At 39.3% G+C, this 13,430-nt stretch overlaps 1 protein-coding gene across 1 annotated transcript in view; it reads left to right on the top strand.

The window, feature by feature from the left end:
• The window catches only part of EMC5 (ER membrane protein complex subunit 5), a 73,208-nt gene extending 64,879 nt beyond the window's left edge, over positions 1–8,329 (top strand). Inside the window, exon 4 of the mRNA XM_076203705.1 lies at positions 6,996–8,329. Within this exon, the coding sequence (XP_076059820.1) occupies positions 6,996–7,125 (130 nt within the window). The 3' untranslated portion in view covers positions 7,126–8,329. The remainder of the gene's footprint in view (positions 1–6,995) is intronic.
• The last annotated feature ends 5,101 nt before the right edge of the window (positions 8,330–13,430 follow it).

Genomic DNA, 13,430 nt, shown 5'->3' on the forward strand with positions numbered 1-13,430 from the left:
GTGGTAAAGGAGAGGAAGAAGGGTAGTAGAATGGAAGGAAATGGATTGATAGTAAAAGTTAAAAGTGATTATCCTTTTTGGAGTGGAGAATATTCTTCCAACTTGAAAGAATGCTGTGTGACTCTGAGCCATAGTATGTCACTAAAGTTCATAAGATATTGGCTGTACAAAACTTTTGTAGTCAATATCCCATATGGAGCTATTTCACAGGACCACTGCTTACAGGTCACTTGTTGGCCCCACCTTTAGGCATGAACCTGGGAGAGAAAACACTCAACATAAGTCACACTGGCTCACCTCTTATTGGGTCTTCACCCACCACTACATACTAAAAAGTCAGTTGGTAGCTTTAGTCCTCTTATGTAAAACACCAATTGCCTCTTGCCTGGCAACAGTTTTTGGGTTAGACAAGCCTTTTAGAATAGGCCTGACATCAAATTACCCCAGATGCACACGCCACATGTAAGATATGGAACATTGTCCAGCATGAACAAAACATAGAAAACAGCATACAGTTTTTGTTTTATTAACCACTTAAGTACAAATAAAATTCTTGCAACATCAGATGCCATATGTACAATGCATCACACTACTCACAATATAAAAGTCACTGCTGTATTATTCATTCTGTTTTACTCTGAATAATAATAAACACTAAGAAAATGACAGTGATGAATGAAGAAAATTGAAGAGAAGTAAGGAAAGATGAGGTGAGATCAATTATTAAAAAGATGAGAGCAGTAAGGCACTTGGGTTGGATGGGTGTCATGCAGTGTGTCTAAAAAAGGGAGGTACAGGGATGGTGGACTGACTGGTGTGGTTGTTTAATGTTTGTCTAAAAGAGGATAGAGTGCCAGAGGACTGGAGGAGTGCCTGTATAGTTCCACTTTACATGGGGAAAGGGGATAAGTGTAAGTGTAATAGTTTCTGAGGGATCAGTTTGTTGAGTGTAGTCGGGAAGGCTTATGGGAGGGTTTTGAGAGGATTAGGAGAGGAACAGAGGAAGTAATTGGTGAGGGTTTAGTACAGGTAGGGGTTACATGGATCAGATTTTTGAGGTTAGGCGGATATGTGAGAAAGCTTTAGGAAAAGGTAAGGATGTTTCTTGGGCCTTTATGGATTTGGAAAAGGCATATGACAAGGTAGACAGGAAAGCACTGTGGGAGGTATTGCAAATATGTGGGATAGGAGGAAAGCTGTTAAGATTAGTAAAGTTTTTATGAGAGTAGTAGAGCCTGTGTTAGAATTAGAAATGGAGAGAGTGGTTTGAGGTAAAGGTGAATTTCGCCAGGGATGTGTTCTGTCACCTTGGCTGTTCATTTTATACATGATGGGGTGGTGCAAGAGGTAAATGCAAAGGCTGGGGATTGGAGATGGTTATAGAAAATGGAGAAAAATGGGAGATAAGCCAGTTGTTACAGTGGTACCTCAATTTACACGATTAATCCATTCTGTACACCTCTGCTGAAATAGAAATTCACATAAATGGAAATGCTATTTCCCATCGAATTCAATGTTAATTCAGTTAATCCATTCCCGACCTTGAAAAAGTAAATTTTTTCCCTCTGATATGATGAAGCCTGTCACCAAACAGACATAAATAGGTACAATTATGATGTTCCTGCAACATTAATGATAAAAAATCAATGTTAAAGATCACTTACAAGGTTAAAAATATAATGAAAAAAGCAGTCTTTTGTACCTACCTATGGTAAGGCTTGCAGCTGGCATAGGGGGATGGGAGTGAGGAGGTGGTGGGGGCTTACTGACCCCCCTCTGAAGGAGAAGGTGCTCCTTCAGCTGGAGCGGCATCCTCATCAGGGTGCTGTCATTTGGCACGAGGCTGAAGAACTCTGTGATGGTTGCTTGCCAGCCTCGGGTGTGCAGGATTTGGCAGCTATCTGAATTTAGTTCATTGAACTGGCCTGCAACACAACTCACTAGTGTCTGGTGCGGGTGTGTGACCTCCACAAAATCGTAGAGCTTCCTCCACATTACACAGGCCTTCATCTCCTCCGTGGTGGGGCCCTGAACACGATCGTCGTCTCCCCCAACCTCTTGCTGTTCCCGGGCCAGTTCGACAACCTGCTCCTGATGCAGCTCCTTCAGCTCCTCTTTGGTCAGTTCATCCTCGTGCTCCCCTACTAACTCCTTGACATCCCCATCCTCCATCTCCAGGTCCAGGTCCCTCCCTAGCGCAACAATGTCCAAGGTGACCGATGGATCAACAGGCTTAACCACTTACATACAGTGACGCCTACGTAGGCGTCATGAGGAGCAAGTGGGTACGCAATGATGCCGATGTCGGCATCTTGATTATATTTATTGTAGTCGTACCTACGTAACCTCCATTCTCTCTAAACTGGCTTCATCATATTTTCTATGGTTATCAAAATTCACGGGTGAAAGAGAACGAACAATTGAGCACTGACTTTATTTTTTATAATGCGATTATTATGACGGAACATCGCACGTCGGTCAGCTAATGCTGCCAGATGTGCAATGTGCCCCGGAGTGAAGAGGTTAAAGCCCTTGAAGTCCTGCTCCCTGTCAAATGATGGCCAAAGCTTCTTCCATGCTGCCTGTAGAGTCCTGATGGTAACCTGCTCCCAGCTCTTGCTAATCATCTTGACACAGTGCAAGATGTTGAAGTGGGACTTCCAAAATTCTCACAGGGTTAGGTCTGTGTCGGTGGTAGCATTGAAGCAGCATTCAAACAGAGCATGCGTGTACAGCTTCTTGAAATTATAAATGACCTGCTGGTCCATCGGTTGTGAAATGGAAGTGGTGTTCAGAGGCAGGAATTTAATTGTGATGAAATCCAGGTCTTAGGGAAGATGTGCCTGCATGTCAAGGGGATGTGCTGGGATGTTATCCAGCAGCAGGAGGCACTTCAGTGGCAGTCCATTCCCCTGCAGAAAGTTCTTGATCTCAGGGCCACGTTCCCCTTTGAGTCACTCCTGGCACAGCTGTCAGGTTGGAACGCCACATCACTGGATGTCTGCTCTTCAGGACATTGCCCCTTTTGAATGCTCATGGCATCTCTGAATGATACACTATGAACGGCGTGATCCGACAGTCACCGCTCGCATTAGCACACAACATCACTGTAAGCCTGTCTTTCATAGGCTTATGCCCTGGCAGAGCTTTCTCCTCAGCAGTAATGTAGGTGCTGTTAGGCATCCTCTTCCAAAAGAGCCCTGTTTCATCACAATTAAATACCTGCTGTGGCAGGTAACCCTCACCACGCACCAGCATCTCAAACTCCTTGACAATTTCCTTTGCGATTAGTACTCCCCTTCCTTTGTCCCCGATCTCTCCTTTCCCTCTGACCCAGATCCTACACCTTCCCCACTACCACCCCAACCTCAACCCCAAACGGCAACATACAACACATACAAAACACACAACATCAACATATTACAACACAACATTGACGGTATTAACACTAAAAAACATGAACTTGAACACTTTCTTAAACAACACATTGCAATTGCTAACTGGGAAGCCTTTAATGAAGAGACAGAACAACATTTTGAAACACTTAACAGTACACCAATCACAAACATAAACAATGCTGTGCACGCTTTTAATACAATCATACAAAACGCAGACAAGAGATACATCCCTAGAGGCAACAGAAAATCACACAACCCCAACTTCACACCAGAAATCCAAGGCCTCATCAGACAACGTGACACACTTAAACACGATACCCCCACACCTATCCCTCAAAACATAGCAGACCAAATACAAACACTAAACACTGTGATTGCCAATAAAATACATGAACAAAAAACACAAAATTGGCAAAACTTTATCAATACACTTGATCACAAAACAAACACCAGCAAATTGTACAAAACACTCAGCATCACACTATCCAACACTAACACTACACGCTCTCACGCAGCAATAATCACAACAACAGATAATCTACCTAAAACACATTGGACCACAAGGTATACACGCACTCACAAACATTGCAAACTACAGCTATTCACACAACACTAACAGTCTAGGGAACGACAACAACAACAACAACAACAACTCCTTGACGAACACTTCAGCTGCATCCGTGTCCGCGCTTGCCACCTCATCATGCCTTGTCACTCTGTGGATGCCCGTACATTGCTGAAACTTTTCAGACTACCCCTACTGGCTGTAAAGGGCACTGAAGGTGGTGTAAGCTGGAAACTGGTACCAGCCTGTTGCCACTGCAGGTCGGCATACACTTGGCGAGCCCTTGAACAGATAATTTCCTCACTCAAGCTGTCACTCTTACGCTGTTTCTCCTGCATCCATGCCAGCAATAACCTTTCCACCTCGTCCAACAGTGCTGGCCCTTTATGTGTGCTCACATACCTTATACCCTTAGACACGTTAGCTGACAGAGTTTTATCTTTATTTAAAAGAATGGTTCTTATTGTTGACTCAGACATACCAAACTCTCTCACCAGCTTACACACACATAAACCTTGACCAGTTTTGGCAATCACTTCCCTCTTTTTCTCAATTGTGATGCTGGTTTCTTATGAGCACCAGCTTCAGTAGGACTTCTCACTTGTTTTGAAGGCATTTTAGAGCCACAAACGGTACAATACCAAGGGATAGATGCCAAAAGAAGGACCAGTCATACACACAACAAAGATGGCGGGAGGAGCACAACACAGTGCATGAATGGAGACGTCAGCAAGATGGCGGCACGGGATTTGATTTTCCATGCAGTAATGGACACCAATGTGCCCATGTAAATAGAAATTTCCCACGTAAATAGCAACAACATTTTCCCCATAATTTGACCATGTAAATAGAATTTCTCGTACATAAAGGCATGCGTAAATAGGGGTACCACTGTATTTACTGACAACACTGATTGTGGCAGGATCAGTGGAGGTGATTAAGGGGGAGATCCCCCTATGTTTAAGAAATAGCGCTAGTTTCTTCTAACTCACACAGTACATGCATAGTATTAGGCTAATCATCATATCCAAATTTGGTGTGGATATGAGTGAATGTTTTTTTTTTTGTTTTTTTTTAATTTTGGAATTCGTTTGGAATCACCAATTCTTTACCGATTTTAATGTGATTTTTACAGTAATATCACATCATCTATGTTACCATATATCCGTACAAATTTTTTCGAAAATCTTATTTTTTTATTTATTTTTTTTATTTTTTACTAGTCTAGACGTGAAAAAATAATTGATTTTTTTTACCTATTTTCAAAATTTGGACTCGTATTCATTTTCTACAACCATTCAATGCTTTTGTCCCAAAATTTCAGCCAAATCAGACAAAAACTAAAGGAGGAGATAGCATTTGTGTGTGAAAATCCATGGTTTTGAGAAAACAGCGATCAAAGTTTGCCTTCCGATTTTTCATGTTCCAAGTGAAGTGAAACTATAATAAGAGATTCCAGTTATATTTGTTTATGCATATGGATGCATATGGTGTTTATACCTAATAATCTGGCACCTGGTCCCACCATAATAAAGATTTATTAGGTATTACATGCTCGAAGGCAAGGGTATCATGATGCGCCACATCACTCATTGTAGCCAGGTTTGATTAGAACGCCCCAGCCTGATATTGTTTGCTTGGGCTGCCTGGTGTTTTCTTTTTCTGACGTCTCTTCCTCTTTCTAGGTGTTAGTCTTCTTTCCTCCTTTCGTTTCAGTACTTTTTCCATTGCATGGTTCGGTCCAAACATACTTGTGAGAAGATGATATTTCTCGTAACCAAAGTTGTGGTCTAGGATGGTCACTTGGCTGGCAAACTTCACCCTAAAATATCCTGCATGCTTTATTTTCAAACACTTCTGCCACACTTTAGAATGCAGTGATTCGTTAGGGTTTTATGCATACTCCTCCTTTACTCATGCGTCACGGACATTTAATAGACATTTAAAGGGCTGCTCGCTAGGCCCTTTAAAATTGCAGTAGAGACAAAAGAACTTCACCATTCAATATTAGAGGGATACTAGGTGTTGCCTGGCTGTAGAACAGAAAATCGATATTTCAAATTGGAAGTGAGTATTAAGGAGGAGAAACTGGAGGAAGTGGATAGCTTTAGATACTTGGGTGCAAATGTGGTGGGAAAAAGAGTGGAAGTGGAGGTAGAATGTACATTGAGAGAAGCAAGTAAATATCTTGGGAGATTAAAAAGTGTAATGAGAAATAGATATTTGGGAATGGATGCTAAAAAGAGATTGTATGGAGTGATTGTGCCAACATGGAACATAAGAGAGTAAGAGTTTAAATGAGTTTGAGATAAAATACCTGAGAAGTATGATAGGGGTTACTAAGCTGGATAGAGTGAGATATGAGGAAGTGAGGAGAGCAGGGGTGGAAAGGGAGTTGGGAGGGTTGATGAAAGAGTACGGGGGTGGTTTGAACACATGGAAAGAATGAGTGAAGAAAGATTAGTAAAAGATATATGGAAGGCAGAGGTGGAAAGAGTGAACATGAGAGGGCAACCAAGGATGAGATGGATGGATGGTGTAAAAGGAGCACTGGGGAAGAAGGGAATGTTTATTGAGGAAGGAAGAAGGCAGAAGATAGGGGTGAGTAGAGAATGGTTGTGTATGGATGATGCTGTAATACATGGAAGGGAGTGGGTGGGGGATGGGGAGGTGAGGGAGTATGTGTGAATGATATTTTGATGCAACCTGAAGAGTTTTCTCCCCGTCTTCTCTTTTTCTGCATGAGGGGTGTCACTGATTTAAATGAAGCAGTTTTGATGAGGATGTGCTGTGTCTTGCTACATTGCTTCTGACCCAGGGCAGTGGGTAAGATGCAGGAATGACCTGTCATCCAGGAGGAACCAAGAATAGAGGGAGGGAAGGAGGGTGGTGAATGGGAGTGCAGTGTGTGATGATGGAATAGGTGGGAGTGGATTTTGTGCCTTTGTTTTTGGTTACTTCCCTCGTAAAGGGGAAAAGCCATTGGTATGTGTATGTATGTATATACTAATTTTTTTTTTTTTTTTTCGCAGATCATGGGAAACAGCTGGCAGTCGTCCATCATTTTATGTCTTCAGTCATCGAGGGAAAGCACTCAGCCCCAATTATCAACCACCCAAGTCAAAGGCCTCTCTGGATCATGTGGAGAACCTGGACTCATAGATGCTATTCACAGTATTAGAAGATGAAGGAGGAAGCCAAGTAGGGATCAAAGATCATCAAAAGTTTCAGAAGAGGATCTGAGAGAAAAGGAACCACGAGCTTCTCAATGAAACATAAATTGTGAAAAGGACAGGAAGCAAATATGAGGAGAGAAAAGGTCAACTAGAATGATTAAAAGAGGGGGAGAGCCAAAGATACAATATAGAAGTAAGATGGAAGTTCTCATTTTCTATGTGCTGAATAAAATTGCCCAGCATTACCCAGGATGAAATTATGAGTTGGTTATCACCAAGTCTCATTTAAAATATGGTAGGTATTATTCATTTGAATTAGAGATTTCTTTCAGCAGTGATATTGCATGGCACCAGGCTGGGTATAAAGATATGACATAAATTGTGGCATAAGTTTTAAGGATGTTTGAAGCAGAGAGAAGGAATTAAATTTTGTTAGCCACCATCGGTTGCAGAACAGAAGTTGTGCTCATACAAATGAGACAGGTAAATTGAGGAACAAATATATTTTATGACATAGTAGATCTGGTTATACAGGGTAGTAGACTGTCCCAGAACTAAAAGCAACCATCTATTTCAAAAAGAGAAAGAAAATACAATCAAAATTCATCAATAATTGATTCCTTGAAAAGTATGCAAGGGAAAGAGAACAAGTTAGCCAAATTGAACTTGGCCTTGAGTTAACAAGATTACATTGCCATTTCATATAGAATAACACCAGTAAAGTAAATAAAGTAGTATGGGTCACAAGGTCAAGATAAAAAGGGAGAAAAAGGAGTCCAGCTTCAGGTATACTTCTGAGAACTGCTTTGATTAGGTGTGTTCCTAACAAATTGCAAAGAAGTGAACTATGAATTTAGTTGTGTATATGTTTCACATTCTTCATCATCCATTTCTTATCCTCTCAGCTTCTATTTCTACTGCAGTCATGGTCTTTTGTATGAAATGAGAATTCAGGATGCATATTTAAAAAATAGAAAGTGATCAATCTTTGCTTGAATTAATTTAAAACAGATATAAAAAAGATATTTTGTATTGATTGCTGAGTAGAAAATTAAGGTATGGAACTAATACAGTGGAATATCTTTATTTGAATGACCCTGATGGTATGATCAGAAGCATGCCAGTTTTGCATTCACTTGGGTGTGAGTTGAAATCCCATATATATATATATATATATATATATATATATACACAATAAAATTCCTTTTGTCTGACCTTGGTGGGACCTACCCCAGATCGGATGTTTGGAAAAGTCGGATGTTTGGACGTACATGAAAAGATAAAAAAAATCGCTGGTTTCAGACATTTTCACTTATTTACAGTACAATAAAGCATAATAAACAACAGAATGGAGGGGAAATAACCACGAAGGGCCAAACGTAAACAAATACTGAAATGCCCTCGAAGATAACAGCCGACCTAAGCACCATGAGGCGGTAGTTGCGATAGCAACAACTAAACATCCACTCAGATGTTTGGACAAATTTAACTTTTATCCGACTCAAAGGTCGGATAAAAGGAATTTTACTATATGTACACACACACACACATATATATATATATATATATATATATATATATATATATATATATATATATATATATATATATATATATATATAAAATAAATAAATATACCATGATCAGCAAGCACAAGTTTTGTCAACAGGAGGAAACCAGTCAGTCTACAAACAGTTCCACTTTCGAGTTTCAGAATGGATTAATACTATTTACATCATCTTTTACAGGAAAAAAATGATCCAGTATTCAAACTTCATACATATACCAACTGCTTTATCCCCTTTACAAGGGAGATAACAAAAAAACAGGCATAAAATCCACACCCACCCATTCCATCCCCATGAAGTTTGAAATTTCTTTCAAACTTCATGGAATAAAATAAATTCAAACATAGAGGTTTTGCTGTATTCCATTATGCCTTTCCAAATTGAACTTCAAAAAAGTTAAGGAACTATCAAGAAATTTAATTACAGATACTCAGACTTTCTAATATACAATATTTTGTAATATCTTTCAATTTAGTCAAAATTTGGTGTACATAGATGTATTTAGATTTTCATGTACTTTTGAACCATTCAGGCAGTTGTGCCGATGTGTAATGAGGAATGAGTAATGAATGCAAGAGAGAAAAGTCGTGCAGAAACGGCAGAAATAAGATGCTCCAGAGGTATATGACAAAACAAGAAAAAGGAACATTTCTGAATAGACTGGGATACAAATGGGACTGGGGAAAGGAACAAACCAACCAGAGGTGGATTGTTCATAATAAGAATGGATGAAGGTACATCTTCAAAAGATATAAAAATTAGTAGTGGGAAGAGCAAGAGCAAGGAGTAGACCAAGGAAAAATTGAGAGAATGAGGTAAACAAAGCCACTTTGCTCATGGTCATGATGCCAAACAAGTGAAAATGTGTGGGTGGCAGATGGAGTTTGGGAACAAAGTCCAGACTAATGCATGACCCATTTCATGAGAGTAGTACACCAGGAATGAATTAGTATTATTGCTGAGAAAGAAACAAGGTGCAATTCCCACATGATTTTAAGCAGAAAGGAATGAAAGGGGTAAAGATGTTCCTCTCCCATGCTTTGTCTTCTCAATTTATTGATAATAAAGTACAATTTGAAAGAAACTTTGATTATTGTAAAGGGAGCATAAAACTTTTGCCTTTGTACAGAATAGATCTTGAAATCAACTTATGTTGCTACAACAGAATTAATTTCTCCATATAAATTCAGAAATGAACCAACTTGTAACATGAGGTCACATCTCAAGTAGTGATGTTATATCCTGATTTCATAATCAATTTGAAAGACCCCTCGGTCAGTACAGGTTTCATGTTTAAATAATAAGATAAGTTTACTTGATGCATTTCTTTTGTCAAACCACCGAATACAAACAGTTGTCTTTGGCTTGAAAAATCACTGATATGATTTTTTCTTAAGTTTTTATTCATTGTGGAGTCAATATAGTATGTATGGATTCCTGTAAAATCATCAGTTTGTAAATAAAATTCATAAGAGAGTATCATAAATTATTATCCTGAGAGTGTGTTCTTCTATTTATACAATCAATCAGTCAATCTGTTGCCCCTGGTCTCTCTTGCAAAATACCTGCTGATTTCAGGTAACTGGCAACAGCTTCCACAGGTTACTCAGGGAAGATGTGTTGCATTATCATCACAAGGTTGTTAGTGTGGAGTATTGTAGTGTAAGGTGTTCTGTGTCCTCTGTATGGTGGTTATATCTAGAGTAGTTTGAATCAGTTGCTAGGCCTGTTCTCTGTTAGTAGTGTTCTAATGCTGGATGGTGGAGTGTGGGCATACCATTGTCGTTAAAAGGAAGGGGATTTTTTCTGTGGGGCTTGTGTCTGGAGGTTGTTGTTAGAGTACTGAGTTTGGTGGCCTGTCTTGAACAGATTACTTCATGATCTGAGTGTGTACGAGTATGTCTTTACCTAATTGTAGCATACAGGAAAGTAGCAACACTCATTGAGTCCCATCAAAAGATTACTGAATTGGAGAAGAAAAAATAAAAAAAGCAAACTCTGAAAAAGATCTTGGAGTGATGATTTGAAAGGACATGAAACCTGATAAGCATATAAATAAAATATTCGGAGAAACCTACAATTTATTGAGGTCAATCAAAGTGGCATTTACTTATATGGATGAAGAAATGATAAAGAAAATACTAACTACACTAATAAGACCAAAACTTGAGTACGCAGCATCACTTTGGACACCCAGTACCAAAAAGAATATTAAGAAACTAGAAAGATTACAAAGAGCGCCAACCAAACTAGCACTGACTCTCGCCAAACTAACATATGAGCAAAGACTATCCAAACTGAATCTACCAACTCTGGAACAAAGAAGAGAAAGAGGAGATTTGCTGACTACAGAATAATGAAAGGAATGGATGTTTTAGACAGGAACGACCTGTTAGTGTGGGACAATGGTGAAACGAGAGGACACGGAAAAAAACTGAAAAAAGATAGCTATAGAAAAAACTTGAAAAGGAAGTTTCCCACACAGAGCGATTAATACATGGAACAAATTAGACAACAAAACAGTATGTGCAAACACTATACAAGATTTTAAGATAAAACTTGATGCAAAGAGATACAAAGACGGGTCACCACGAGCATAGCTCCCCTCCCGTATATTACAACTTGGTAAATACTAGGTAAAGGTAAATCTCCTACTCTCCAATTTAGCATAGCCTCAAATTCTTATATTGTTCCAGCTTGGGCAATATCACCTTCTAAGCTATTCTAAGTATACACAGACATAACAGAATTGAATAGACACCAAGAGAAATAATTTAATTTATTAAACAAGCAATTGACACAATTGAAGTGCTTATAAATGGTCACAATGTGAATAACTAATACTTGGTTGACATCCCCTTTGCTTTTTTAAATGCAAGGACCCTTCTGGGCATGCTAGTGATTAGTTCACGAATATCATCTTGAGGGATTTCTTGCCATGTTTCCCATAGTAATCCTAAAAGTTCGGGCTTTGAAGATGACTTTATGTTCTTTTTGCAAAGTTGTCGGTCTAATATGCCCCAGAGGTGTTCAATACGGTTCACATCCAGTGACTGATTTGGCCATGGAAGTTTCCTGATCCCATTTTGGCTCAACCAGTTTTGTGTTGCTTGAGCCGTGTGACAAGGAGCTCCATTTTCCATAAATAGGAACACATTTTTACTCATTCTACCACTGGAGAGTATTGGAATGAGTCCTTCCTTTAATATAGAAACAAATTTGCCTGAATTGATGTTTCCTTGACACTCCACAAGCTCTGATCGATTATCACTCCAAATTGCACCCCACACCATTACTGAAATGCCCCTATGTTTCACTGTTGACTGCAGTCTTTTGAGGTCAAACTCTTGACTACAGAGTCTCCAGACCCACACTCACTGTCAGAAAATAATGTGAATCGTAACTCATCAGAGAAAGTGACTTCTCCAGAAAGCCACATGTCTCTCCACCATCTCAACAGCCCAATCTTTTCTGTGCTTGATATTGGCTAGACAAAGGAGTGGTTTCCTTCTTGCAGCTCTGCCATAGTAACCCAGCTTGTGGAGATACCTGACAGCTGTTCTGGGACTGACATCAGCTTGTGCTGCTATGTCAGATGCCTCGCAATGTGGATCCTCTTTGACATTTCTTTTGACAAGACGCAAGGTTCTTTCTGAGGGCCTGGGACAACCTGAATGAGGTTTTGTGCCCTTCTTGCCCTCTCTGGTGAATTGTACAATCACTCTATTAACAGTAGATAGGGAGATTGACAGATTTCCAGATATTTTGCACTGACTAAGTTCACCTTCATGTTGACCCACAATATGACCTCGTTGAAATTCAGATAGGTCTACTGCTCCTTTGGTATGCTTGATTAATCTTGTATGTAATCTGAAACATAAATCTAGGTAAATATAACATATTAAGTAAATTTGAATAACATTAAGCATTAACAGCAAAAATACATCTTTCTTGGTGTCTATTCAATTCTAACATGTCTATGTATATGCATCCATATGGAAAACTGTATCTCCTTGCAGCCTTTAGACATATGGTCTTTCTTAATTTGTTCCTGTGACCCCTTAAAACCCTCCCATTCTTAATCAAGAGACATCATGTAATCATTTCACTTCTTTCTCATCAATCTTTCAAAGTTGGCAGACCCACTGCTTTTAGTCTTTCCTTATATGGTTTCTGCCAGGCTGGGGACCAGTTTGGTTGCTACCATTTGTACTCTCTCAATTTTATATCCTTCACTCAGTGTGGGGACTGTACCACTGACAATTATTCCAGTCTTGGACTTATCAGGGTGTCAATGACTTTTTTTCATCTCCATCCATATAGTAAAAAGCCACTCTAATCTTCTGCAGCAGTTTGTGTCTTGCCCACAATCCTGCTGATACATCTTTCAGGTGACAGGTTTTGTTTTATCAACACTTCCAAATATTTCTCCTTTTATGCTTTTGTAACAGGTTCTGTTTTTTAAGTGTTTTTGAAAGTGAGATGGGAGCCAGTTGCTATTTGCTAATGAAACTGCACTTGTATTTACCCAGTTGTAGTATACAGAAAAGGAGCAACATTCAGGTCCAATCCCCTATTCTCTAATTTTTTATCATACCTAGCCTCAAATTCATGTTCAGTTCCAACTTAATCCATATCCTTGATTTCTAATTATCATATTTAGATTTGAACTCGTGTATTATTTGAGCTTGGGATATATCACTTCCTAAACTATTCCATGTAT

The sequence above is a fragment of the Oratosquilla oratoria genome, chromosome 20 (assembly GCF_046742065.1).
Source record: "Oratosquilla oratoria isolate Oo_2021 chromosome 20, ASM4674206v1, whole genome shotgun sequence".
NCBI lineage: Eukaryota > Metazoa > Arthropoda > Malacostraca > Stomatopoda > Squillidae > Oratosquilla > Oratosquilla oratoria.